The sequence below is a fragment of the Macrosteles quadrilineatus genome, unplaced genomic scaffold, assembly GCF_028750875.1.
Source record: "Macrosteles quadrilineatus isolate MER2022 unplaced genomic scaffold, UCM_ALF_1.0 Scaffold_2__2_contigs__length_208266976, whole genome shotgun sequence".
Taxonomy (NCBI): domain Eukaryota; kingdom Metazoa; phylum Arthropoda; class Insecta; order Hemiptera; family Cicadellidae; genus Macrosteles; species Macrosteles quadrilineatus.
The window spans coordinates 92,890,100-92,916,926 of NW_026542595.1; the positions used below are offsets into that span (position 1 = coordinate 92,890,100).

The 26,827-nt window shown below is 35.3% G+C and overlaps 1 protein-coding gene and 1 long non-coding RNA gene across 2 annotated transcripts; one reads left to right on the plus strand and one right to left on the minus strand.

Annotated features, from left to right (window-relative positions):
- Positions 1-4,327: 4,327 nt before the first annotated feature.
- Positions 4,328-5,056, minus strand: LOC128984590 (uncharacterized). Its single transcript, XM_054403928.1, has one exon. The coding sequence runs from the start codon at positions 5,054-5,056 to the stop codon at positions 4,328-4,330; it is 729 nt and encodes a 242-aa protein (XP_054259903.1).
- Positions 5,057-18,029: 12,973 nt separating this feature from the next.
- Positions 18,030-21,658, plus strand: LOC128986478 (uncharacterized). Its single transcript, XR_008490128.1, has 3 exons — positions 18,030-18,507; positions 20,031-20,169; positions 20,728-21,658. It is a non-coding gene; the product is annotated as an uncharacterized LOC128986478 (long non-coding RNA).
- The last annotated feature ends 5,169 nt before the right edge of the window (positions 21,659-26,827 follow it).

Genomic DNA, 26,827 nt, shown 5'->3' on the forward strand with positions numbered 1-26,827 from the left:
TTTCTTATGGACGTTTCGTACTTTGACAATTTAAAAACACATTGAAAACTACCACGGCCTAAGGGTGTACCATCAGGTTCAAGTATGGCGTGGAAACTGGAAATAGTTCACCAGCAGATCCAACAGATTGGGAGTGGTGTTGACTGATGGTACCTATAACTAACTTACTTATAAATAACTGTACTTATAAATAACTGTAACTGTGTAACTTGGAAATTATATTTAGATAAACATAGGATATGGCCTTTAAAAAATTTCAACAAACGTTTTATGGTTTTATTTTGTAGTGTTGTGCAGAGTGAAAAGGGGAAAAACTCGCCATAGCTATTCGTTCAAGTATTGACATTTATTTTAGCTATGGATTCCTTATTGGGAGTTATTTAGAATTGGGGATAAATGTCTTTAACTAAAGACAAATTTCAAAATAACAATAATTCATTCAATAGTTCATTGAAGGTAGGCCTACATGATTCGTTTTAAATTTGTCATGTGTCATTTAATAATCAATAAAATTAAAGCCAAACATTTACTGAGTATACTTTGATACCAGAACGAACTTGTTAACATATTAACAACTCATATAAATCTTTTAACAGAAACTGATAAAAAAAGTTAAATTTAATTTTGTGTTTGGGTTTGTGCCTCGTCTACAACTAGTCTGTTTTAACTATAAATAAAACAAAATGAAAGCTAACTAAAATGACAGCTCTTTTATCACTGAATATTTTAAGGCTAGAACGAACTGCAAGCATTAATAATACATGGAGAAGAATAATCCGAACACATTTTCAAAGTACGATACGTCCATAAGTGATGTATAGGGGAGAGTTTTCGTTTTAATATATCTTAAGCAACGAAAAAACCTATTTAAAAACGGATTTCAGCATTGAAATCAGCGTGGAAATCTAGTTCATAATGTTGTGTCACAACACTATAATTAGTCTACATTTAAAAATATTTAAATCCAATATGGCAGATCCAAGATGGTGGCCCAAAAAGCGTCCCCTATTGAAATTAAGTACGGACCATCCAAAAAATATCGGTTGTGGTTCCAAGTCAATATCTCGAAAAATGTGCAAAAAACATGTGATATCTTTTTTTTTGCAAAATTTGTCCAATATTGGGATAAGCCGCCATTTTTTCCTTAATATAGGGGTTTCCGGTGGACTGATTTTTTGCAACTTTTGGTATGTCACTCTGCACACCACAACAATAAAAATAAAACCATAAAATGTTTACTTGCAAATTTTTATACGATCCCTGTGTACGTTATTTTTAGTTTGCTTATGGACTATTACATTAATTTATAACAAATATTTTTATTTGAAATATTTTATTATTTCTACGGGGTTTATTTTTTGTTGTAGGTACATGTATTTGGTATCATTTTAAAGGTAATTTCAGGAGGAACATTTAATGTATTGACGACTTTTCACCAATATTGACTGGAAAGTCAGAATTTCAATAAAAAGCAAAAAAATACTGGATTTGGCCGCCATTTTGGAAAAATGGTGGTGTTCCACCAAAGATATTTTTGGAGACTTTTGATATGTTATTCACAATACTTTTCACTATCGAACAACAATGGTTTCATCTGTGTTCTAATTATTTCTAGGTCAAACCATATATTCAGGGGCCTATTAATGGCTTTCTAAATCATACACATATTTCTACATAAATATTGTAAAATGTTTTATCCAGTTGCTCTAAACTATTATTAATTTAACAAAATATGGACACGGCTCATATGGGCAACGTGTCCTTTTGCACTTGTATTATTGTGTATTGTATAACACAATCGAAGATTTGTCCAACGTTTGAAAACATGTATGACAATAATTTCATGAACCTATGATGATCTGTCTAGAATAATATCATTGATAGTCAAAGATAATATGATAAAATATAGACAAAAGTGGTGAAAAAGGCAGACAGCAACCCGTACAATAGATATAAGATAGTTCAATAAGAAATGATTGAAAGAGTTACTGTGATAAAAGGATTTTTAACTGATTTCGTAATGAAACGTTATATTGAAAAACATGACATGATACAGAAGAAAATTAATTTTACCTAACCCGCCATGTTAAACTTCCCTATCCCAAGCGTGATGTATACAACTTCCTTACTTCTCGAGTGATGTAAAGTATCAAAAACTCACTCGGTGATGTAATGAAACCCATTTAAATAACATTTAGTGATTAACTTAAAAAATATACATCTATGGAGCCAATGACGTTCAACGCTAGAAATCAGCTGTGCTCTTGAATTTTATTGTTATGTTTTGAAGAATTTTCCTAACCTAGCTTTTGTTTGTAAATGAACGTTACTGTTAGAAGATGAGTGAAATGGATAATGATTAATATTGTTCGTAACCTCCTGTATATTGTCGGGTCAGGTAAAATCTTGTACGTTAGCGTGTTTATACATCACTTAGGTAAATTATGCAACTCGCTTCCGCTCGTTGCACAACCTTCACCTGCGTGATGTAAAAACGCTCTTACTACTCTTGAAAAAGTAAAGTAGAACCTCTTTAATCCGAATCCCCGTAATCCGAACGTCCACTAATCCGAACCCCTCATTGCTGTACTCTATACACAGTACAGCAGTTCTTTATTGTATACTGTATTTAATTTACAGTATGTTTTATTCACCATGTTTAACTACTGTATTAAATAAACACTGTATTTTACTTTATAAAACATTTTTTCACTTTCCCAAAAATAATGTTGATCAATTTTAGCCATGTTTTAGCTATTGTTATGTAAAAACAACAATATGTTCTGTAATCCGAACTATTCAATAGTCCGAACTACCCCTGGTCCCAATTAGTTCGGATTAAAGAGGTTCTACTGTAGCTACAAGCTGCTATACCCGTGCTTTGCAACGGGAAGAAAATGTGACCTAGAGAGCTATTAAAGTGGTGCTGATGTGTGTTTTAAAATACAGCAACTCTATGATTTAGTTTGAAAATATAAACTGATTTAAAAGCGCAAACAGCGTAAACCTACTTACTTTCAAACCCCTACTTTTGATGTTAATAGATCCCTAAGAATATGGCAACATACCTTAGCATACTTTAGCAATACCCTTCATGAATAACATGTTTAACCATAATCCTTCAATTTTAGTCAAGCCTCTTGACATGTAGCTTACTCTTAAATTAAAAAATGAAACTTTGAGCAATACTTTACAAAACGTATAGCCTACAACCTCACTAACCATCCTCAATCTACATTCACAACACCAACGTCTTTTTCGAGTAAATAAACAAACACCAGTTCATTGTACAGACCAGCTGTTTCATTAACTAAATTAAATTAAATCATTTAAACATTGAAAGCATGCCAGGCGTAGCCCTTTGGAAATCAGCCTGTGGGGCAGCGCCCTCAGGGAATTCGTTCATTTCAATACTTTTCGGCAAATCTACACACTCTAAGCTTCATTTTGATGTGCCATATGCCTATATTTTCATTTGGTAAATGACCTTAACCGTTTACATAAAATTTGATTGTATCACTTTAATAATATAATAGACTAGGTGAAATCCGTCGAAATCGACGGTTACTTTCAAGGCTTATTTATTTATTTATTTATTTATTTGTTTACGGTATAACACCATTTTTACAGGGTTGACATAACAGGGTTGACATGCTGATCAGATACAATATTGAAAGATCCTAATTAAATTTTCTTCCCTTCTGCCTTTTCTCATGCTCTTTTACTTTTTTTTGTTTTTTGCAGGATTTATTAAAAGGCAGATAGGGACTAACATCACATGCTAATGGAAAAAAACTGGTTGAATAGCAAGCATAACAATGGATAGAATTAGGTAAAAATAACAATCGATAAATACTACAAGAAAACATGCGACTAGATAACAGAAAGATAATACATACATCAATTCAATACTAACATCACATGCTAATAGAAAAAGAAAAACTGGTTGAATAGCAAGCATAACAAAGGATAGAATTAGGTAACAATAACAATCGATAAATACTACAAGAAAACATGCGACTAGATAACAGAAAGATAATACATACATCAATTCAGTACTAACATCACATGCTAATAGAAAAGAAAAACTAGTTGAATAGCAAGCATAACAATAAATAGAAATTTGGAAACAATAACAGTCGATAAAATACTACAAGAAAACATGCAACTAGATAACAAGAGAGATAAAACTACATCAATAGTACAAGCAATATCAATAAACTAGTGACAGACGGCAATAATGACTAGGGAGCATTGATAAGGAAGCATTGACAGAGAATTAAATTATTACACAAGACCTGTACAATTAAATCACAGCAGAACGAGATTACTGTTCCTCAAGAACCGAAGACGCAATCCTCTTGACAACCCGTGGACAGCAGTCAAAGAAGTCCACATAATGACAGAGCCGATTGCCGAGTCGATGCAGTCTAGGCAGAGGGCTATAAAGTTCATAGTTCGTGGAGCAGTGTTGGCGAGCAAACAGCACATTGGAACGAGTGGATCTAGGTGGGGAAACATGCAGGTCAATCAGCGCAAGCAGATCAGGACAGTTGATTCGTCCATTTAGTATCTTGAACAGGAACATGGCATCACTGATTTCCCTCCTCTTGGCCAGGGTATCAAGTCCAAGAAACCTTCTGATGTCCTGGGTAGGTACATCCCGGTACATGTAACCCATCCTACACCCAATAAGACGTAGAAATCGGCACTGGACACTCTCCAGACGATCAATGTAGCACTGTTGGTGGGGTGACCATATAGAGCTACAATATTCAAGTCTTGACCTCACCAAAGAAATGTACAGTGTGCGAAGCGCCTCTATACTCAGACCACATCTAGAGGATCTCATGATGAGTCCCAATATCCTGGTGGCCTTAGAATAAATTTCCTCAATATGGCGTGAGAAACTCAGATCCGCAGACAGTACAACACCCAGATCTCGAATGTTGTCACTTCTAGCGAGGGGCAGGTTGCTTAGGCAGTAATTATAATCCACAGGCCTTCTAGCTCTACTATATGTAACCACCACACACTTTTTAACGTTGAGCCTCATGCAGTTATCGGTGCACCAATCTTCAACACGCCGAAGACATTGCTGAAGTCGAAGGCAGTCCTCACTAGAGCGAACAGTTCTAAAAATCTTCAAGTCGTCTGCGAACAGGAGACAGTTGCAGTCAAGTACATCCACAACATCATTGACGAACAAGCTCAAGCTAATTCATCTAACTGCAATGAATTGAGTGAAATTGTACATATTTTGAGCATTTAGCATTGTTTAAACATTAATAAGTGTAAAAACAATAATGATATTAATTGCGTTAGATACCAAATATGGTTGATCATTCAATGAATAAAATATTTCCCATACTGTACGTCATCGGAGTTGTTAGTATGCTATCTGGTATCTCTTCCTTTGGAAGAACCTTTGAATAGTATTAAAACAGTATTGGTGGATCTTTTGTAGTTAAACACTTCCGTGGTTTCATCAGTGTAATGCAGATTAATCTTTGATTTTATTTGAAAAAAAAATCTGTTTGTTGGGAAGACTCGTTCTAACTTCAAAGGGAGGTATAGATATCCGTTACAGTGTAAGTTTGATTTTTCCTTTGTTGTGTCAGTTCATATCGTACTTTTGTGCCCATGAATAACCCTCTAGCACAGTTTTGAGAAATTGGTTGTGGGTTTACTGTTAAAGCTGGAATTCCTTGACATGGGTGATGTCAGATAGTTGTCTCAGCCTTATCAGTTACATAAAGTTGTCAATAAAATGTTAGGTGTAGTGGAATATACTTGAAGTGAAGTTGGCTTTTATTCTTGAACTGTTAGGGGCCTCCTCATTGATATGGTCGTGCAGCTTTATCGGCAACAAATAATGCGAATGACATAGTAATGTGGCATTTCCAAAAAGCAAAAATAATGTAAATTGGTTGTTACGTAAATATTGACGTTAACATGCATTGTTAATCATTGTATCTTATAAAAGATGATGTGATCTAGTTTAAAAAGAGACCTTTCTGTCATGCCAGTAGCTGCTTAAATAGTATTTACTCATTGGGCAATTTTTACAGCCAAAATGGGGTGTTATTTTCAAAAATGTTATGTTTTCACTAAGCTGAATGAATACATCAAAGTACCCTCTTTGAAAAGTCTGCAGTATATTGCAGTTTTCCAGCTTAACGACTTTCTAAATCATGCACATATTTCTACATAAATATTGAAAAATGTTTTATCCAGTTGCTATATTCAAAAAAATATGGACACGGCACAAATGGGCACCGTGCCCTTCTGCACTTGTATTATTTTGTATTGTATTACACAATCGAAGAATTTTTCCAATGATTGAAAGCATGTATGACAATAATCTCATGAACCTACGATCTTCATCATCTTCATGATCTTTCTAGAATAATATGATAAAATATAGGGAAAAGGTGTGAAAAAGCCAGACACCAACCCGGAAATAGATATAAGATAGTTCAATAAGAAACAATTGTTAGAGTTATTGTGATAAAAGGATTTTTCACTGATTTCGAAATGGAGCTTTATAATGCAACACATGACATGATATAGAAGAAAATCAATTTTAAAATCAGAAAATAACATTGAAAATACTTCTTTTGGACTATTCAGTAACTCCCAATAAATGTGTGTTGCTTAAAATACAATTTTAAAATTAACAGCTGTTTTATTAAAAAGTATTATCCACATGGCTAAAATGTAAACAAATGTGTGGAGGGATCTTTAAAGGCTTCTAGGGCAGGGCCCTAAGCGAATTTACTTAGTTTTTCTTTTGATAACTCATCTACAGACCAAGACCTTTCTTTGGACACCTCTACCAAGTTTCTACGCCCAGCCGTTCTCTCAAATTAGTGGAGACAAAGTTTCCAATTAAATATTTAGATTCCCCCATGTTAATCTTATGGGAGAAAATCCAACTTTGATGGAAGATCCTGTCCAAACTAATAAAGATATCAAAAAACCAAAAACACTTTGCAAAACTACAGATCGGGCAATTCTTTTGACACTTTAATCATCAAAATCGGTCCAAAAATGAGGGAGGAGTTCTGTTCACAAAAATCGGCTTAGCGTATTATATATATAGATTACAAACAGAAAATAACATTGCAAATACTTCTTTTGGACAGTTCAGTAACTCCTAATAAATGTGTGTTGTTTAAAATACAGTTTAAAAATTAACAGCTGTTTCATTAAAAAGTATTATCCACATGACCAAAATGTAAACAAATCTGTGGAGGGATCTTTAACGGCTTCTGGGGCAGAGCCCTAAGGGAATTTACTTAGTTTTTCTTTTGATAACTCATCTACAGACCAAAACCTTTATTTGGACACCTCTACCAAGTTTCTACGCCCAGCCGTTCTCTCGAATTAGTGGACACAAAGTTTCCAATTAAATATTTAGATTCCTCCATGTTAATCTTATGGGAGAAAACCTAACTTTGATGAATAATCCTGCCCAAACTAATAAAGATTTCAAAAATTTAAAAACACTTTGCAAAACTACAGATCAGGCCATTTTTTTTACACTTTATTCATTAAAATCGAAATTCAATCTATGCCTGGCTTGTTCTCAGCCAGGTCTTTGCCCATGAGAACGTGACTTGAACTTGAGATCTTGCGATCATCTTTACTTTTCATTTCTATGAGGGGTCAGCGAACGTTTTGTATTGTTCATGAGTTTGTAAAGAAAATGATTTAATAATTTAAATTTTTATTTTTCATATGTTTATAAGGGCATTTAACAACTGCGCAATTAATAAGTACTGTAAACCATATTACTGTAAAAGGCCGGTCTTTATAAATTATATAGTTCTAAAAGAAATTTCTATTTGACCTCTTTGTCACAAAAACATACTTCTTTGTATAATGATTGTTATGTAAATGCAGTTGTCATCGTAATTTACAATTATTGATCTGTCTAAGTGTTATTTTTTCAATAAATGTAAATATCTTGTTTGGTAAACAAAGGATGTAATTGAATCTGTAAGTTAAGACAAGTATGCGAAAACTACAGTTTTCGATTAGCTCAAGCCTAAATTATATTGCATGTAATCTAGCTTGTTATATTTCGTTATTTTGTCACGTAAAAACATTTAAATTATGTATGATGTATAAATATAAAAAAATTTAACAACAAATCCATTTGAAAGTAAAGTTTAGACATTGGTACGGTCGACATTGGTACATTATCATTGGCGAAAATGCTCATGCACATTAACATTATTGCGGCTATGTGTTTAAGTTGTAACATGGTTTAGTTTCATATAGAAATTTGAGAAAATAATTTTTATTTTATTTTTTGTTGTAATGATTTGAAATTAAAGTTTTACATTTACAATAGTCAAGAGTAGCCTGCAGTAGCAAGACTTCTTGATAAGAAAGCTCTGGAAGCTTCCTTATCACCTGGTCCAGTGCATGTGCTGGCCAGAGTAGGGGTAGAAGGTTCCAGAACTGAGATATCTTATATAAGGGAGCTGCTTCCATGTGGGGTTGTTAGTTCTAGAGTGTAGATGTACAGTGTCCAGACCTGGGGTGAATTTTCTGCAGCCTACTCAATGAGTAGTAAGTTTATTTTATTTTTTATGTTATTTTAATTCATTCACTTTTATCCCTCCCTCTCTGCTAATTATTGTAATAACAAGAAAGACCATAGATGTTTTCTTATTAGATATTTAACTTTTCTTTCAATTAGTAAAAGATGTAAATATAAAATGCACCTTTTTTATTCTTTTAGAACTTATTTAATAGAGTTAAATTTGGATCTAAAAATAATAAATGCTAATTAAAGTAAAGTTTTTAAAGTTTCTAGAAAAGTTTAGCAATTGTAAATTTTATTTCATTCAGGAAGAAATTAATGTAACCTAATTTAATTTCGAAGGATTTTAATTCAATTGTTTAGCTTTTCAATTTAAAGAAGTTTGAAACATTAAAGAAATATGTATTTGTATTGTAGAAAGATAAGCTAGGAACGGGTTTGTTTGTTCACAGGGCTCAAGTGTGTACCAGTGATTAATGGTTTTAAAATGTCCCATAAAAAATATTAGCCGAATGTTTTAAATTTGTTGATTTTTTATATTTAAAGAAAACTAATGGAAGTAAATAAATTTCAGTTTGATTTTGGGTTTGGTTTTGAAAGTGTTTAGAAGAAACTGTTTTATTTTAAATAAACCATGACTTTTGTAACAATGATGAATTTTTATTTTGGGTCTCCTCTTAAGGCCAATTCCACTAAATAGAAGATAATTGATCTTGGAAATAACGTTACAAAGTTGAGACACGTTTGTAGAAAACACTAAAAAGGCAATCTTCTAAACAATTTTAAAATATTTACAACTTTAATTATATAGAAATGTTCATAACACAGTAAGTAATTCCATTAGTTGCATAAGCTTTTACGTGAGTCTTTTTAATTAATTGAAAATTAAGTCTGTAATAACTCCTAAAATAGCTCCTGTAATACCGGTACTTGATAATTGCTTGATTTCTAGCAACGAGTACACAAGTTAAAAATTCAACAATGCATTAACATAACAAGCTCTCTTTCACGCCGGCAGAACTGCGGTATTGGTTTACCATACACGCCTGCAACGATGCGCTGCAAACCGCGCGACGAGTAGCTAAATGAACCGTAGAGTAAGTGAGCCTTCTAATATTTGTAGAGGGTTCACTTACTCTACAGATCATTGTGCCAATGAACTGTAGAGTAAGTGAGCCGTCTTCTATTTGTGTAATAGTTATCATGAAATAGGCTCGTATAGTATACGAGCCTACTCCTGTAATTTATTTAAATTCAGTATTTTGGCTCGTATACTATACGAGCTTATTCCTGAATTATTCAAGAATTCATACGCTTGGCTCATAGGCACTATGATCTGTAGAGTAAGTGAACCCTCTTCATTTATTTGATATTTTTGATCGGCTCGTATAGTATACGAGCCTGTAGTGCAAGTGAACCTTCAATATTATTTACGAAGCTCGTATAGACTATGATTTGTAGAGTAAGTGAGCCATGTGTTTTAAGAATTACATATTTGGAGGCTCATTGTGTCAATGATTCGTAGAGTAAGTGAACCCTAACCATTAATGATTATAAATCCATTAAAATATTTAATATAAAACATATAGTGTTCTAAACCAAAACAATTTTAATTGAAAATCTATTTCTACATTCAAACAGGAGTCGTTTTTTATAGCCCTAACCCACTAGCCCAGTGACCAATCCGTCCAATGTCCTACTCCTAGCCTATCCTATTCTAAAAAAATTCTCATTTCAAAACTAGGTAAGTTAAGCCCGGTTTTAGTCTTGTAGTTCAAAATAATTTATCTTCTCGCAACTCTGACTGTTCTGTTGGTTAGTAGGCTACTTAGTTTAAAGGAAAATGCTAGATTTACTTGACAGAAAGCAGGGCCGTCCAGAAAGCTCACTAACTTAGTAGCCTAGTAAACAAATATTCTGATAAGGTTATACCAGTACCAGTAGCTTACTTAAGCCCCGTTCACACGGGGCGAGCTTACAAGCTACACGTCGGCTTTTTTACACGCAGCTAGTAAAATAGCTCAGTGTGAACGACGTACTCGTTCAAAAGCTGCTTGTAAAAAAGCTCTGGAAAAAGTTGACACTGCCGCTACTTTACACGCCAACTCGCCAGCTTTTGAGCGAGTAGGCGTGTAAAGTAGCCCAGTGTGAACACAGTTGCTTGTGCTTGTGCGCATGTGACCCAAAGAGGGGTAGCGGATTTCTACCCCCGGATATTTACCCCCATGAAAAAACGCCTACGTCATTTTGACGTCACGAGGGGCGGGGCTTATACACGTTCGAGAAACAGCCCGCGACTGGAAATCTACCCCCGGACATCTACCCCCGGACATCTACCCCCAGACATCTACCCCCGGACATCTACCCCCGGAAATCTACCCCCATTGGTCAGCTCTGCCGCGTATCGGCCAATATTCATTGTGTTGTATAATTGATTTTATAAATTGCTTTACCTTCTTATATCCAGTAGTAAACATGCGATATGTCGATGTCTGTTTTAACATTATCCATATTTATAATTCAATAAGTTGTAACAGTCCTTTTCAACCCGACCTACTTCACTGATTTTTACGATTGAGGTGTCTTTTAAAAGCTTAAGATCTAGCGCAGCACAAAATGGTAATTAAAAGGATATTTCGATTATGGCTTCAAAATGTTGACCCCTAAGCCTTTGATTTATTCCTAGAAGGTGCTTCCAATGGTTGACCAACTTTTACACTATACAGTAACAGTTTAAAAGTGAAATGTGAGGAGTACTCATCAGATCAATTTTTAAGTCAGGTTGTGAAAACATGAATGATCGTCTGCAACTGTAAACAGGAGATGAACAAGTTATGAAAATAATATAATATTGCGCACTTTTCACATGGTCAAGTGTTACATCGTACTGAACCATTGTTTTTACACACATTTCTTAAAGGATAAAGTGAATAAACTGTGGTGGGTGGGTTCCATAATATCGACAACCGTAGAAATTGATCGAAACTGAATTATTCCCAGTTTGTCGACACTGGAATATTCCCACTTAACCGACATCCCAAATAACCGACGTCGCAAATGATCGACACCACAAATTGTCGACATCCCATATTGTCGACAATGAAATAGTTTCACTATGTCGACACTGAAATAGTCCCAGTATATCGACAAGCTCCCGTTCTTCGGAGCTACTCTTGAAAAGGAGTTGTTCTAATTCATCGTTCAGTTCCTCAACTCACGAGTCGCAATCGCAAATCGCAATATTTAATTCAATTCCGAATTCCGACGGACAATGAATAAATGATAAGCTGGCCATTTTGACTAAGCAAGCATTAAGTTATTACTTTTATATTGTAAATATTTATCTTTTTTTATTTCTTTCCTTGCTTACAGGAAAATTGGTGACTCGTGTGCTACAAACAATAGTTTTTAAGGGAAACAATGTGAAATAATTTGTATAGGTAGGTTATGTAGGCTAATCAACATGATAACAGACACTTTAGGTAAGTCACCAACAAGAACTTAAGATACAGCTTATTCGTAGGCTAATTCTGAATCATCAAGCAATATTGTAGCAAATGTTTGAATAGGCATATCCCTAGGCTATTAGGATTGTCTCTTATTCCCATTGACCCAGTGGCCAGTGTCAACTTTAAGAATTTGTTTAGGCCTATGTAAAAATATGCGGCTGCACTTTAGTTTATTATGTCCTTTATTCATTCAAATGAAAGATATTAAGGGTACAGTTTCTTAACTGGGCTATGCTAATATCGATTGCAACTATCGTTTCGATTAGTAAACCTTCATGCGATTTTTTCACCATCAGCAAGTTTGGTTGGTTAGGTTAGGTTATGATAGTTTTATTTTGCAATAGATGTATTTAAAAATATCGATTACTAATCAATATTTTCAATTCGATAGTTTCAATCAATATTAGCATAGACCAGTTAAGAAACTGTACCCGATATGAGTACATAAGTTAGACTATTTAATATTTTGAATACTTCATTCCGTTAGTTAGGTTAGGTTTCACCCTAACATTACCCAAAATTGATATAGGCCTAAGTTTATCGAATGAAATAATCAATATGACTGGGACGGGTGGCGTCGTCCTGTAATCCAGCTACTAGGAGGTCACGAATTGTGGATATTTATAGGCATGCACTGTGGATGCGATACTCCCTGGTGTGGATTAACGTCCGCTTGAGTGAGTACTACGACTATCCGCAGTACTATCCTGATAATTAGACCAATTCGTATAGGCTATAGACCAAGGCAATAATGTGGTTCGGATTCCACTATGAACTGTAGGTCCCTTAGTTGCCATTAGCTGTATGGGCTATTAATTAACAGCTGTGTCTAAGGAATGTCTTGAACTTAATAACAAACTTGATGGTATTGTAAAAACTCAAAAACAGGGTTCTGCTGAAACCTGTTCTGGGCCTATGCTTAGTCAAGAATCAAATTTGTTGATTAAATCGAATGAGAATAACAACTGTTCTAAAGACAATGGGGATGAGGAAGTAGAGCAATCTACCGGTAATAACCCCAACATTCACAGTCGTAACCCTTTGAAATCTGACAGTGCAGGCTTTGGCTTTGCTTATCCCAACAGCCGGCGCAAAAATAATAAGGTAGGCTTAGGTGGTGAACAGCCTAGCCTCAGGAAAAATTTTGCAGATGCTGTAAAGAATCCTTCAGTGAAAAAGAAGACATCAGAAGGCAATAGGCCCTTGATTGGTACAAAGAGTAAAGGTGACTCATCGGAAGATGAAGGCCTAAAAATTGTTTAAAAAAAAGTGTGGTTATTTGTCTCAAGAGTTCAACCCGATGTCACTAAAGAATCCTTTGAAAATTTTGTAAAGAAAGGCGGTGTCGATAACCTTGAGTGTGAAAAACTAGAAACTAAATACCCTACATATGCTTCATTCAAGGTAGGTGTGTCACTTGGAGATTTTGATACAGTGTGGAAGGCTGAATTTTGGCCTGAAGGGACACTGATAAGGAAATACGTCCCTAAAAGAGGTCTCACTGTACACAGTAGGACTTTTTTAGGGAAACAGAGCCCTCAGTCCTAGATAATAACAACTTTTTATCTGAAGGGCCTAATGTACCAGTGAATAGCCTACATAACCTCAAACTCTGTGGAATTAATATTCAGTGCTTAAGAAACAAAACACTTGAACTAGAGATTCTTTGCTCTGAAAATAACATTGATATCATGTGTATATGTGAGCATCAGCTCACAAATAGTGAGATTGATTCTTTCAGTTTTTTGGGTAATATGGAGCTTGCTGCTTACTTCTGTAGACAATCTTGTAGTGGCGGCTCCGCAGTGTACATAGACCATAGGCTTAAGCCTTTCTGTAAACCACTTGATCTCGGCGAGTACTGTGAGGACTTTCATGCTGAGTTTTCAGGTGTGTTGTTCCAAGGCCTTTCCCTAATTGTGTTGGCCATGTACAGATCACCAAATGGTGATGTGGGTAGGTTTTTTGAACTACTTGATAAGTGTCTAACCTATATATTGACTTTAGGCATGTTTGTTTTGATTGGTACTGACCACAACATAGACCTGCTCAGTTCTAAGAATAAATCACCCGAGTTCCTGAATATTTTGAGAACTTTTAACTGCTACAGTTCAGTGATTTTGCCTACCAGAGGTAAAGCATCTTTAGACTCTTTTATTACTAACCTCAATAAGTGGGACTATGAGGTTGTGGTCAGTGATGATCAGATTGCTGATCACAAGCATATTTTTCTTACTGCTTTTCTGAATAGACAGTCTAACCATGAATTAGATATAGGCCTAGTTCCTAAAAGTGTTTCCTACCGAGAAGTCAATGAGTATGCAATTGAACTTTTTTCTCTTTATCTTACTACGCATGTTGGGTCTTGGTTTGATGTAGTAAAGACTCTAACAGCAAATGATGCTTTTTCTCTTTTTTTTGAGAAATTTCAAGAAGCTTTTGAAATATATTTCCCAAAAAAGGTCAAGAACATAAAACCTAAGAAACCTCATAATAAACCATTGAGTAACTCCCCCAAAGTAAAGAACTGGTTTACTCCGGAGCTTGCTAGGCTAAGAGGTTTCATTGTCCTTGTTAGCGACCTCGCTGCTACCGAACTTCATCTATTACCTTTGTTGCGTAATCTGAGGAGAGACTACCGCAAAAAACTAAAGGAAGCTAAGATAAATGCGAATGTTCTGTTTATCTCTGAAGCATCTAACCCTTGCAAAGCTGCCTGGAGCCTGATCAACAGGAACAGGTCAAGACGTCCATCTGCTGATTCCAGCTTTGCTACAGCAGATGATTTCAATCAATACTTTGTAGACTCGGTGGATTCCATTCTGGAAAATGTACCTAGATCCAACCTTAACCTGTGTGACATTGCAAATGATATTCCAGCTGTAGCTACTCACTTTGAGTGGAATCATGTAAATTCACTTGATATTGTTAATACTGTTCATAGTTTTAAAGCATCTGACAGTAAAGATATTTACGACTTGACCCCCAATTTGTTAAAACGGGTTATACATGTAATTGCCCCAATTTTGACGTATCTATTAAATGCATGTTTTTTGGAGGGAGTTTTTCCTCAGGTACTTAAAATGTCAAGGACCGTGCCCATTTACAAAAAAGGACTTTTGAATGAGGTAGCTAGTTATAGGCCAATATCCTTGATTCCTGTACTAGCCAAAGTTTTTGAATCTATTATGTTCAGTCAGCTCTATAATTATTTTGAGCAGCAACACCTTCTAGTACCGGCCCAATTTGGTTTTCGCAGAGCGAAATCAACCTCAATGGCTGTCGAAGAGTTTGTTCAAGTAATTATCAATGCTTTTGAAACCAAGCAATCTGCTTCGGCAATTCTATGTGATTTATCTCGTGCATTCGATTGCGTTCAGCACAAAATCTTGCTCGAGAAACTAGAGAAGTATGGACTAGAGGGTGGTGCACTCAGATTGATTGAATCATATCTTGACAATCGTCATCAGGTTGTTAGCTGGGACGGTAGAATGTCTACCCCTGTTCATGTAAAACACGGAGTTCCCCAGGGCTCTATACTGGGGCCACTTCTTTTCATTGTATCAATTAATGACTTGTACCACAGAGTTGGGGATGGTGTCCTGCTCTTTGCAGATGACACAACACTTGTATCTAGTAACACCAGTTGGCAGGCAGCTGTAACTTCAACAAGAGAATTGTTTAGTAATGCTTCACAATGGTTTATTGATAATAAGCTCTCACTCAATAATTCTAAGACCCAGGAAATAGTTTTTAGTCTTTGCAACAGTTCTGAAATCAGTGAACCAGTAAAGTTGTTAGGGTTCACAATTGACCCCAAATTGTCTTGGGACGCTCATATTGATCAACTATGTAGTAAGCTTAGTAGAGTTATATGTTTGTTAAGGAGGCTTGCTACTGAGCTTCCAAACAGCTTTGTACGACAGGCTTTCTTTGCCTTCTTTCAAAGCCATGTCACTTACGGAATCATCTTATGGGGACATTGTCCAAGTGTAAGTAAAATTTTATTGCTGCAGAAGGAAGCAATTAGAGTCATTTCAGGTGCTAGTTGGCTTGATCATGGCAGGCCTCTTTTCATAGAGAAAGGGGTCCTAACTGTATATAGTCTATACATATTTCATTGTGTTGTTGCTATAAAGGAAAGAAATGGTTTATTTACATCCGTTGGTGAGGTTCATGAGCATAATACAAGGTCAAATAGAAATTTGTTTTCTATCCCAGAACTAGGCTTGAAAAAACTTTGAAATCTTTTCCTGTTTCAGGTATACGTTTTTTTAACAAGCTGCCTGTCACCGTCAGAAACCTTCCCCTTCCAAGATTCACTCAGGTCATGAAGTCTTGGCTCATTCTGCATCCTTTTTACCACACTAATGAATTTTACAACACCAACCTCAACACCTCTTCTGCCCTATTAAACCCCTAACTGCTGTACCTTCCATCCGGACCAAATCAGGTTTCATATTTATATTTTTCCAAATCAGGTGTCTTATTTATATTGTTTGTCATTCTTATGTAAGTTTGTTAAGCACTTGCATGTGATTTGTGATTTGCACTGTTCTAGATATAAGCATGACGAAGCCTATTGTATTTTGTAAATATTTAATGGTAAATACAGGGTGACTGCCGGGAACCGGACGTTTTTTAAATGAATAGTACACCCTTATTTTATATAGTAAAATTATTTAATTGTTGAATATATATTGGTAAAAACATACCATTTCAAAAAACATATGTTTTATGGAACCTTTTATCCTAGTTTGGGTTTATTTCTTGAAGATGATATCATGCATCTGATGGCCGTTAACCTGGATACAGGTTTCCAACCTCTGGAGAAAATCATTACGCACTCTCATCAACATGTCTTGTCCAATCAAATTCACCTCTTCGGTGATTGCATCTTTTAGCTGCAATAATGTTCGTGGTTTGTGAACATGACACGAGCTTTCAAATACCCCCATAAGAAATAGTCACAGGGCGACAGATCTGGTGACCATGGCGGCCACGGCACGTCACCAAAACGTGAAATCAACTTGCCAGGGAACGTGTTCTTCACAACTCACATCGATGCAGCGGCAGTATGCGCTGTGGCCCCATCTTGTTGGAAGTAAACATTTTTCACGTTTATTCCTCGCCTCCGAAGTTGTGGCTTGAGATATGTTTCCAACATGTGAACATAGCGTGCATAATTCACTGTCACTGTGACTCCATTTTCCTCAAAAAAAATACGGACCAATTATCCCAAAGTGGCCTACAGCACACCAAACCGTTACTTTTGGAGAGTGGAGTGGTTTTTCATGAAAGTTACATGGATTTTCAGGAGCCCAATATCGTAAGTTTTGTTTGTTCACTGAACCGTTTAGGCGGAAGTGAGCTTCGTCGCTCATTAACATGATTACATCAGGATTATCAGTAAACAACACCTGCATACGTACTGTGAAATCTTCTCTTTGTCCATAGTCCCTCTTTTTCAGTTGCTGTACCACCTGTATCTGATTTTAAAGCATGAAGCGCATGCGTAGCTCTTGTGCGTGTCTTCGTGCAGAGCGACCCGGGCTCCTCATCAAAGCAATTCTCACTATGGCGATCTTGTCTGGTGTTCTCACTGTTCTTGCTGGACCGGGTGGCTTTTTCTTTGATAATGTTCCTGTTGTTCTGAACTTTTGCACCCATCTTAGCAATGTATTTCGGCTTAGAACCGTGTCATTCCGCGCAATATTAAAGTGGCGTCGGAAGCCACGCTGTGTTTTGATAACGGATTCGCCATTTTTAATAAATGTGTCATATGCAAAACACGATGCTGAACTGACCACTGATCTATCGTGACTAAAATGGTAAAGCTCACTCAAAACAATGACATAACCTCAATCTCCCTAGCACGTGTAGCAACAATGTAACAGCTGTTGCAAATTCGTCCGGTTCCCGGCAGTCACCCTGTAAATCTTTGAATCTTTGAATGTCGGCCTTAGTCACTAACAAGACTACAAGATCGCGCCACTCATCCTGATCCTACACTCATTTCCATTCGTACTTGGCTTAAAATACCTACTTTGTATGGTCGCCAAGTAATAAGAAAGAAAGTATTAAAGAAATATATTCATTGGAATGAGTGTAGGACGTAAACTTAAGAGCTGTAAAATATTCTAGAGCTGTTTGTATTTGGTGTAAGACTAGACTTGGATTATATCATTCATTGCTGATGACATCAATGTTAATTTTATAGATGATCCTGGAGCAAAGGCTGTAATTTGACCTGAACCCAAATTGGTCTCTATTTTAAATATTGTCTTGAACCAACAAGTTAAGAGGACTAACCTTTCTGGACGACATTGCCATCGACATCACAGCAGATGAGAGAGAAAGAGAGACCAGAGTTGTGGACCCTGGAGGCAATTACCATACTGCCGTGATAATGTTCCTTGGTCTAACCATAACTTAAGTGAGGTGAGTCAACATTCTTTCCCCTTTGTAATAGATTCTAGGCTATGTTTGTTAACTAAGTTATTCAAAGTTCAAATCGGTACTTTGGTAAGTGTTATCCGGAGGGCCTACTGTCCATATTTGGGTGGGTTCCATATTATCGACATGAATCATTTGCATTTTGTGTTGAACAGAGTTTGAACAACTAATTATTTATATGTTTTATGGTAACTGTAGGGAAAATATAATGTGTAACACAAGTGCAAACTGCCATTGCTGCACTCGACAAACTTTCCACACTCGCCTACGGCTCGTGCGTAAACATTTCTCTCATGTGTAGCAAAGTGCCACTTCGCCCACTAGTTACCTACACAAATAAACTATTATTAATAGTTTTTGGTGGAACATAAGGATAATTATTAATCTTTATGCAAATTTATAGTTTTTTTATAAACATTCAAAACTAGGCCCCTACTTAAAATGCATTTGGATTACATCTCAAAACATGTTGTTTGAAAATGTATTAATTAGGCTAGAGCTTGCATTTTTGCAAATTGGGAAATAACAAAGAATTAATGTTGAACACGTTCGCTACCGAGCGACGCTCATATGCGTCGGTCCGGTCACTCCTACAGACCAAAAGGAATGATCTTTTTCATGACGTTGCTTACAGACCAAGTGATATAGGAATAACATTGCCAACAGACCAAAAGAGAAATATCGTTTGAATGGACTAATTGACTTCATATTGACCTTAAGTGAATTAGTAAGCAAAAAATATTGTTTTTATTTATCGTTTTGAGCAAATTTTAAAACGCCGCATATATGCGTCGGTCAGTCTATTTAATAAAATCCAGATAAAAAGATTACCTACATTTTTGTTTCGATAGACCTGGCCATGCACGTTTAAGCGTCGTTGTAAATTTGGTTGTTTCAAGCTTTTACTCAAACAAATAAAGAAACTCCAAACACTCGCCAAAACTGCAAAGGTTATAATGTTTACATCTGTTCTGAGATGTCGCGGAATGCACAATGTAAACAACAATTTTGCCAACTGTTGTGTGACGTAACCAATCGTCATACACACCAAGCGACGCACATTTGCGGCAGATATCCCTCTAGACTGATACGATAAAATCAGGACTTTAAAATAGACCGTTGCTAAGAAATACGCTGATTAATAACATTGAACACCGACGCAAGTGTGTGTCGTTAGTCTATTTCAATATGATCAGCTGACGCAAATATGCGTCGGTGGTCTATTGTGAGAAACGAGTCGACGCACAATTGCGTCGCTAGTTTATGCAAACGTAAATTTTATATAATTGTGGTAGCGAACGTGTTAAACCAATTTATTTTGTCTAAACCAAATTATTGTTACAAATTATAATATTTGTATACTAACTTGACCCAGATTTGCTCAAACATTTTCCTATTATCTGTACCTATTTGAATATCACAAATATAGAAAGGAGTGTACAGACTTGTATTATTTGTTGGACTCAAAGTATTTGTATAACACTATTTTTTGCAATATTTCTGTACAGAACTGAAGCCTACCAGTAAAATGGGGGCGTTGTAATTAATATCCTCCGACATTGGAGAATACAGGGGAGAGGTGTCAGAGGAAGAGGAGATGGAGGATGGGGCGAAGTAAAGTCTAAGATTGAAGAGAACTAACTAATGGTAAGTTTTGCCCTTTACTTAAATTTAATACTTATAAATCCAGGGCCGTGTCCATTGCCCCCAAGCCTATGTCGCATAACCCTCCTGAATTACTAGTATTTAACCAGCATTTTAACTGGAGATGTGCCCAAAAATTTGCTTTTGTTTTTTAGGAAATGTAGGCTATATTTTACGACTACGCGCTGGTAGTCGTAAATTTCGATCACGCAATCTTTGCAGATGCTTTCGGCTATCATGAGAATACAAGACAAACTTGGATTATTGTACCCCCTAATTCTAACAGATTGTGGGAAAATTTTCCAAGAGAAAAAGCATTCTTTTGAGGCCCCAAGTGAGTCCCCTTCCCAGGCCGAAGCCCTTGGCAATCGCAGTGTCCACCGTCAGGGGAATACGGCCCTGATTTGGAGGCCTATGTTGGTGTGGGGCCTGGTGCAAACCTCCCCCCCCCCCTCAGTACGCCACTGAGTACATTTAATAATGATAGAAGTATGCATAAAAAGACTCTTGTTCTGTTCAGAATACTGTTTTTAATATTAATTTTTGTTCTGTTATATCCAGGCCTGATGACAGGGTGGATGGCGATGGAGGCATGGAGGTTGGGGGAGAGGAGGCTGAAGAAGTGGAGACAAATCAGTTTAGATCTATTATGTTGATTAGTTTAACATTTATTTTGAACATCAGTATTTAAATTTTTTTCTCATTTAGATTATTAAATTAAGATAATTTTATTGTTTTTATGAAGATGTTTTCTTACATTTTTAATATTTGTTTGTACTTCTGCCTGGTAAAAAAATACTGTTTTCCTACAGTTACCTAACAATGTACATGTTCTCTCACTGATTTGAGAAAGCAAAGTGGCCAATTCGCTCATCAGTGAGACAATGTTAACATTGTCTCACTCTAATTACTTTGTCTCACTCCAGATTTGCAACGTGAAGGCACAAAATAGTGAGCGCGTAACATGCAGACAAGGTCGTATGTGCGCGAAATACGTTGGCAGCACTGGCTGTAAATCAGCTGGTCAGCTGTTTTACTGTTGTATCATTAAATGTCATATTAAAAGTTCACTTCTGTGTAAAAATATGTTACGTTTCTTTACCAATTTATTTGTTTTATGGTAACTGTAGGAAAAATATAATGTGCAGCTCGAGTGCAAAGTGCAATTGCCTCACTCGAGAAACCATTCCTCACTCGCCTACGGCTCGTGAGTAAGTATTTCTCTCGAGAGAGTCAATTTATCACTTTGCTCACTAGTTGCACAAATAACTATTATTATCTTTGTTAAAATGATTACTTTCACTAACTGACCTTGTCTTGGGTAAAAAGAGATATCTTGATATTTAACTAGCAGGGTGCCTGTTCTATGGGCGGGGATTGTATAAGTCAGTAGAAACCTTTTCTTATATTTCGATACTTGGTAAATTAATCATTTCCAGATTGCTATTCCTGTATTGATGTACTGAAATGAATAAAATTATATGAAATGAAATGTTTTTTTTATATATTTTGATGACACACTATTAAAAAGGCATAGCAATATTCTAAAGTTTATAACAGCTTATGTTTGTGTTTTTATTAATGATTTATTGTGACTTTTGAGTGATTGAAGGATTTGTGATTTGGTTTTAAGGAGATTGATGTACCTAATTTTGTATCTATACTTATTAAATAGGTACGCAAGCAGGTTTTTGTGACAATTACTTCTCTGAAATTACTGAACCGATTGACATGTTTTTGGTGTCATTGGAAAGAGCATAACGTGAAGTTGTGCAAGAAACTTTCTTTTTAGGGAAATAATTAGAGAGTGAGGACCTGGGGCCCTTTAAAGTTTCGTATTTCTCCATAAGATTAACATGGGAAACAAATATTGTTATGAAACTCCAGCTGTTGTCAGAATTTTAAAGTGAGAAGAAGAACATATGTTATTTGTAAAATTGTGACAGAGAGGTTATGCAGAAAATCAGGTAGTTAATGGTTATTTGGTGCTATTAAAATAAAGACTGAAATTTGTAAACGTACTGGCGACAATGGGTGATACCACGCAAACTACATTATCATTGACAAAGACCAACATGGACAACCTATTGTGGCTATAAGTGGGAAACATTTCTACAACACACTAAAAGCCTATGGTGGAAGGAAAAAACATAGGTGTGCTATTCCCGTCATATTCTGACGTCACTTGGATTGCAAACAAAAGATCACCTGATTGTAACTGTCAAATTAGTATGTAATTGTTTTGATTTGATTGTTAATGTTTTTTTATAAAAACACACATTATAAACAATAATGATATAACAATAACAACCAAATCAAAACAAATACATATACTAATTTGACAGTTATAATCAGGTGATCTTTTGTTTGCAATCCAAGTGACATCAGAATATGACGGGAATAGCACACCTATGTTTTTTTCCTTCCACCATGCTAAAGCCAGATCAGCTTTTGAAACATGATAAAATATTTACTAGAAATGTTGATTATGTTGAACTGGTAAGTTACATTGTGAGTATTATCATTAGTTACGTAATCTTTGAGTTGACTCTTTTAGACTCATCGGAATTTATAAATTATATTTGTTCTTAAACAAGTTATTTGTTTTTAAATAACTCCTTTATGTACTTCTTTGCGATTGCTCGATTTCAAGCAACATATACCTAGTTCAATTTATGGGTCAACTTTTTTTTATAAGAACCGGGTTTCGTTATTCATGTAACTATTGGAACACTTTTTATTATAGGAGTAAAAAAATTAAACATAACTAGAAATAACCAGGTAGGATTCGAATCAGCTGCTTGATATTGACATTTTGTGGACATTGTGTGACTATTTTTATATATATTTCAATCTACTGATGAGGGAATTAAATTAACAACAATTTATTTAGTATAAAAAGTATAGTTGACTTCCAATTAAAAGGTTTATTATAATAAAATAACTGGATTTGTAATAAAACAACTATTATTATAATAAAAAGCTAGTGACATCATTTTTTATGTTTATGAACCATACCGTTTCTGTTCTAATATCGGTGATAACAGTTACAGTAATTCCTTTTACCTACGACCTTTTTTAAAGTAGCCGTTTCAGTTAAGTCCTTTAATAAGTCAACAGCTGATCTTGTGTCTTTGTTTTTGTGTCAAATACTGCGTCCATAAAGATTACATACAAATTTTTAGAGCCAGTGGGGGGGATTCCTTAGAGAGTTTTAGTTAACGCCATATAGTTGTTAGCACTCACCGATATATATGGTCTTTATCACCATGCAAAATTTGAAAATGATTACTTCAGCCGTCTAGGAGGAGATTGCATATTACGAAATGCATAAGAGTCAACGTATAAGAGCTTCGCTCAATGAGTTATACGATTTTAGATTTTTTTAACATAGGGTAGGTAAGGTGTTTATATATTTCCAGCACAAAGAACCATTTTGAACAATATTTTTGAAGATTTTCAGTGTTTGTTCTTGTGTCTGATTAACATGGATATGGATGTCACTGAAATAGCCACCATGGAAAATACATCACACAAACTGACCTTGTGAAAATAGGGTCAGGAAAGTAAAAACCTGTCATTGTTAGTGTCAGCCCGGTTTTCTGGCTAGTCAAACTAGCCTATAACTGAATAAGTTACACACACTTACCATGGTTGGAATATGCAGGCAACCTTGTGTTTGCATTGAACAGTGTGACAGAACAAAAACCAATAACTTTGTGGTAATGCAAACATCTATACAGTAATGAGGATTGAATTGAGAATCAAAGATTCATAATTATAATTAATAATTCAGTAATAGAGTAAACAAACAAACAATAAATCTTCATAAATAAAATTAGAGTTTTGTCTGTAAATTGCTCAGAATTATATATTAAAACGTTTTTTATTAGCTCGCTTTCTTGTCTGGTACAAATTTTGCAATCAATTTTATACTAAGTTCCCAATGAGCTATAGAGACTTGAAACTTGAAACATAGCTCACAAATGGATGACAATGCAATATTATTTAATTTTCATATTTCCCTTGTGCTACGCCCCATGGGCATGGGCTTGTTTTTATTAGCTCGGTAGTCGCTTTCCTACAAATTTTGATATTAATTTTAAACAAAGTTCCCGATGAGCTAGAGACTTTAAATTTGAAACATAGCTCCCCAAATGGATGACAATGCAATATTATATCATTTAATTTCACATTTCCCATGGCCTTCCAAATTTTCCATGTTTACATTTTGAAAGAATGTAAATATATCAATTAATTTAAGTCATCTGTAATTTTTTTTAATACTAAATAATATAATTCAAAATTTTGATATGGAAAAATAATAAAACATTAGCTATTTAAATTAATAAATAACTGGTACTCCAGCCCCATCTTCAAACTCTCTAAGGGTCCTCCACTTCTTCCTTGTCCTCCTTAGACACATGCTGCTGGCCCTTGTCGCACAAAAAGGTTTCTTCCATTTTTCTGTTAGGCGTTCTGCCATTGCTCTGAGCAAGGTCTGAAACTCTTTGCCCAGCATTACGTCCACAGACGTGACTAGTGGGGTAGAAGATGCATTTCTGGTTTCTGTTATTGTTAAATATTTGCTCTTCTCTCTTTCTGCATTCTCCAACACTTTTTCGTATGGGAGGTTCAAGTACGATGGAGCATCAGTGTCAACGACACGTACATCAAATAATGCTTCCGTCTGAACCTCCCATACACCCCTACAAGCAAAGTCTGCTTTTAGTGCTGGAGTATCAAATGACCCTTGCTCAGAGATCATTGGTTCTCGAACACAGTTTCCCCATGCTAGCTCCATCAAGCTTCCAAGGGTATCCCTTACCTCATTATGTCTTCTTATTATCAAACCACCTGTGCAACATTTAAGGGGATGTTCCATATTGAAGTTTTTGCCACAGTCATCACATGAAGAGTGGAGGTGTATAGGAGTTTTCCCATATCTTAATGCAAGAGCATCTCTGAACTCCAGTGGAGAAAGATCTAAGTTAAGTTTTTTCAGAGGAATGCATGACAGCCATCCACTGTGTTTCGCTTTAGTATTTGCTCCTCGCAAGATAATTTTTTGTTGTTTTAGAGGAAAATTTTGAATAGTCGATTTCAAAATGTTTTCTTCTCCTAATCTTCTCTCCTCTTTCAAGTCCTTTTTTGTGATAATCAAATGTTCTTCATGTTCTTGCATTCTTATTTTCCTCTTAGTTTTTAGGGAGTCTATGATGAATTTACAACATCTCTTTGAAGCTCGGAACAATGCTTTTCCCTGAGCGGTAGGATCCACTAAACCAATTCCTCCATTTTTTACTTGCAGATGTAATATTTTTTGTTCATCTTGGTTTAGGTGAGAGCCAAATAAAGCAGGAAATAGGTTTTTTTCTATTGAGTTTTTTACTGGATGAAAATTAATGTCTTCACTTTCAACAGCTCTTTGAAAAAAAAAATCCATTTAGCTTGTATTGATTTTGTGGCAACAATGTGTTCAGATTGTGGGTATTTTTCAGCTACATTCGCCAGACTTACCAAATGACTATTCCACTTTTCTACCTTCTTTTTAATAAAGACATCTTTTTCAGTTTTGTCACATCCAATAAATCCTCCTAAATAACTACTCCCAGTAACAATCTTTAATCCTGATATGTTGGATAGGTCTAATGTTGATGGTTCAGATCCAACAATCAAACAGGTTTTGTGAGCTTGTGGGTAGTAACCATATTTAGGCCCAATTTCTTGTAATTTCTCTCACCATTTCATCACATTATAAAGTTTTTCTTGACATGATGAGTCATCCGCATGCCATACTTGGTTTGTATCTGTCATGGTTTTTAATTCATTAATTAACGGCAAAGTGGCTAATCCATATAATATCATGGATAATGGGTAATGGGATAATGGAAACTTTTGAGATTTTACCTATTAAATAGGCCTACCACTATCATCGCTTACCTATGATAAAGGTTGTTGACAAGCTAATGGGAGAAAGTATGTGTCAAATTGCTGATACCGTTTATTTTGCATTTATGAGAACAGCTCATTTGAACTAAGCAGCAAAAAAACTGTGATAGTAATGAGAAATGTCAAAGTAGGATTGTGTTATCTTTGCGTTTCTAATTTCATGAATAATTTGTGATATTTTGTGGATTTTTATAATTTTTTTCTCTATTGTTTAGGTGAAGTGGTAGAACATAAGTTAATGGCTATGTTTATGTAAACTGTAAATTTAAAGAAGCAAATTTTATCAAACTGTGTCCTGCCCATTGCATACGCAAAGCTTGAGTATAACTCTTGATTATAGTCTATACTCCTTTTATATATGGTATAACTACAATAAGCATTTTATACTTATATGCCAACCCCATAAGAAGGACGGGTACTCTGCTAGTAGATTGGTATATTTATAGTTAGTAGGTAGGCCATACATTCAATCTAATACATAATTATATGAAAAGAAACTCAAATAAACCTTAGATTTCCCATAACATGCCTCTGTCTTAATCTGATATAGATGCTTAATATATTTAACATCCAAACACATTAAAAACTAGAAAATAAATTATAAATATGTGGAGAGTATAAATACTTAAGATTTAAAACGAAAAACGTTGGGTGCATGCAATTGATAATAATACATTAGTTCAATAGGTGGAGGTAATTGAAAATTTGT

Bases quoted from the DNA above. Each gene is read 5' to 3' on its own strand.
- LOC128984590 (XM_054403928.1), bottom strand. From the start codon at position 5,056: ATGAGGCTCAACGTTAAAAAGTGTGTGGTGGTTACATATAGTAGAGCT.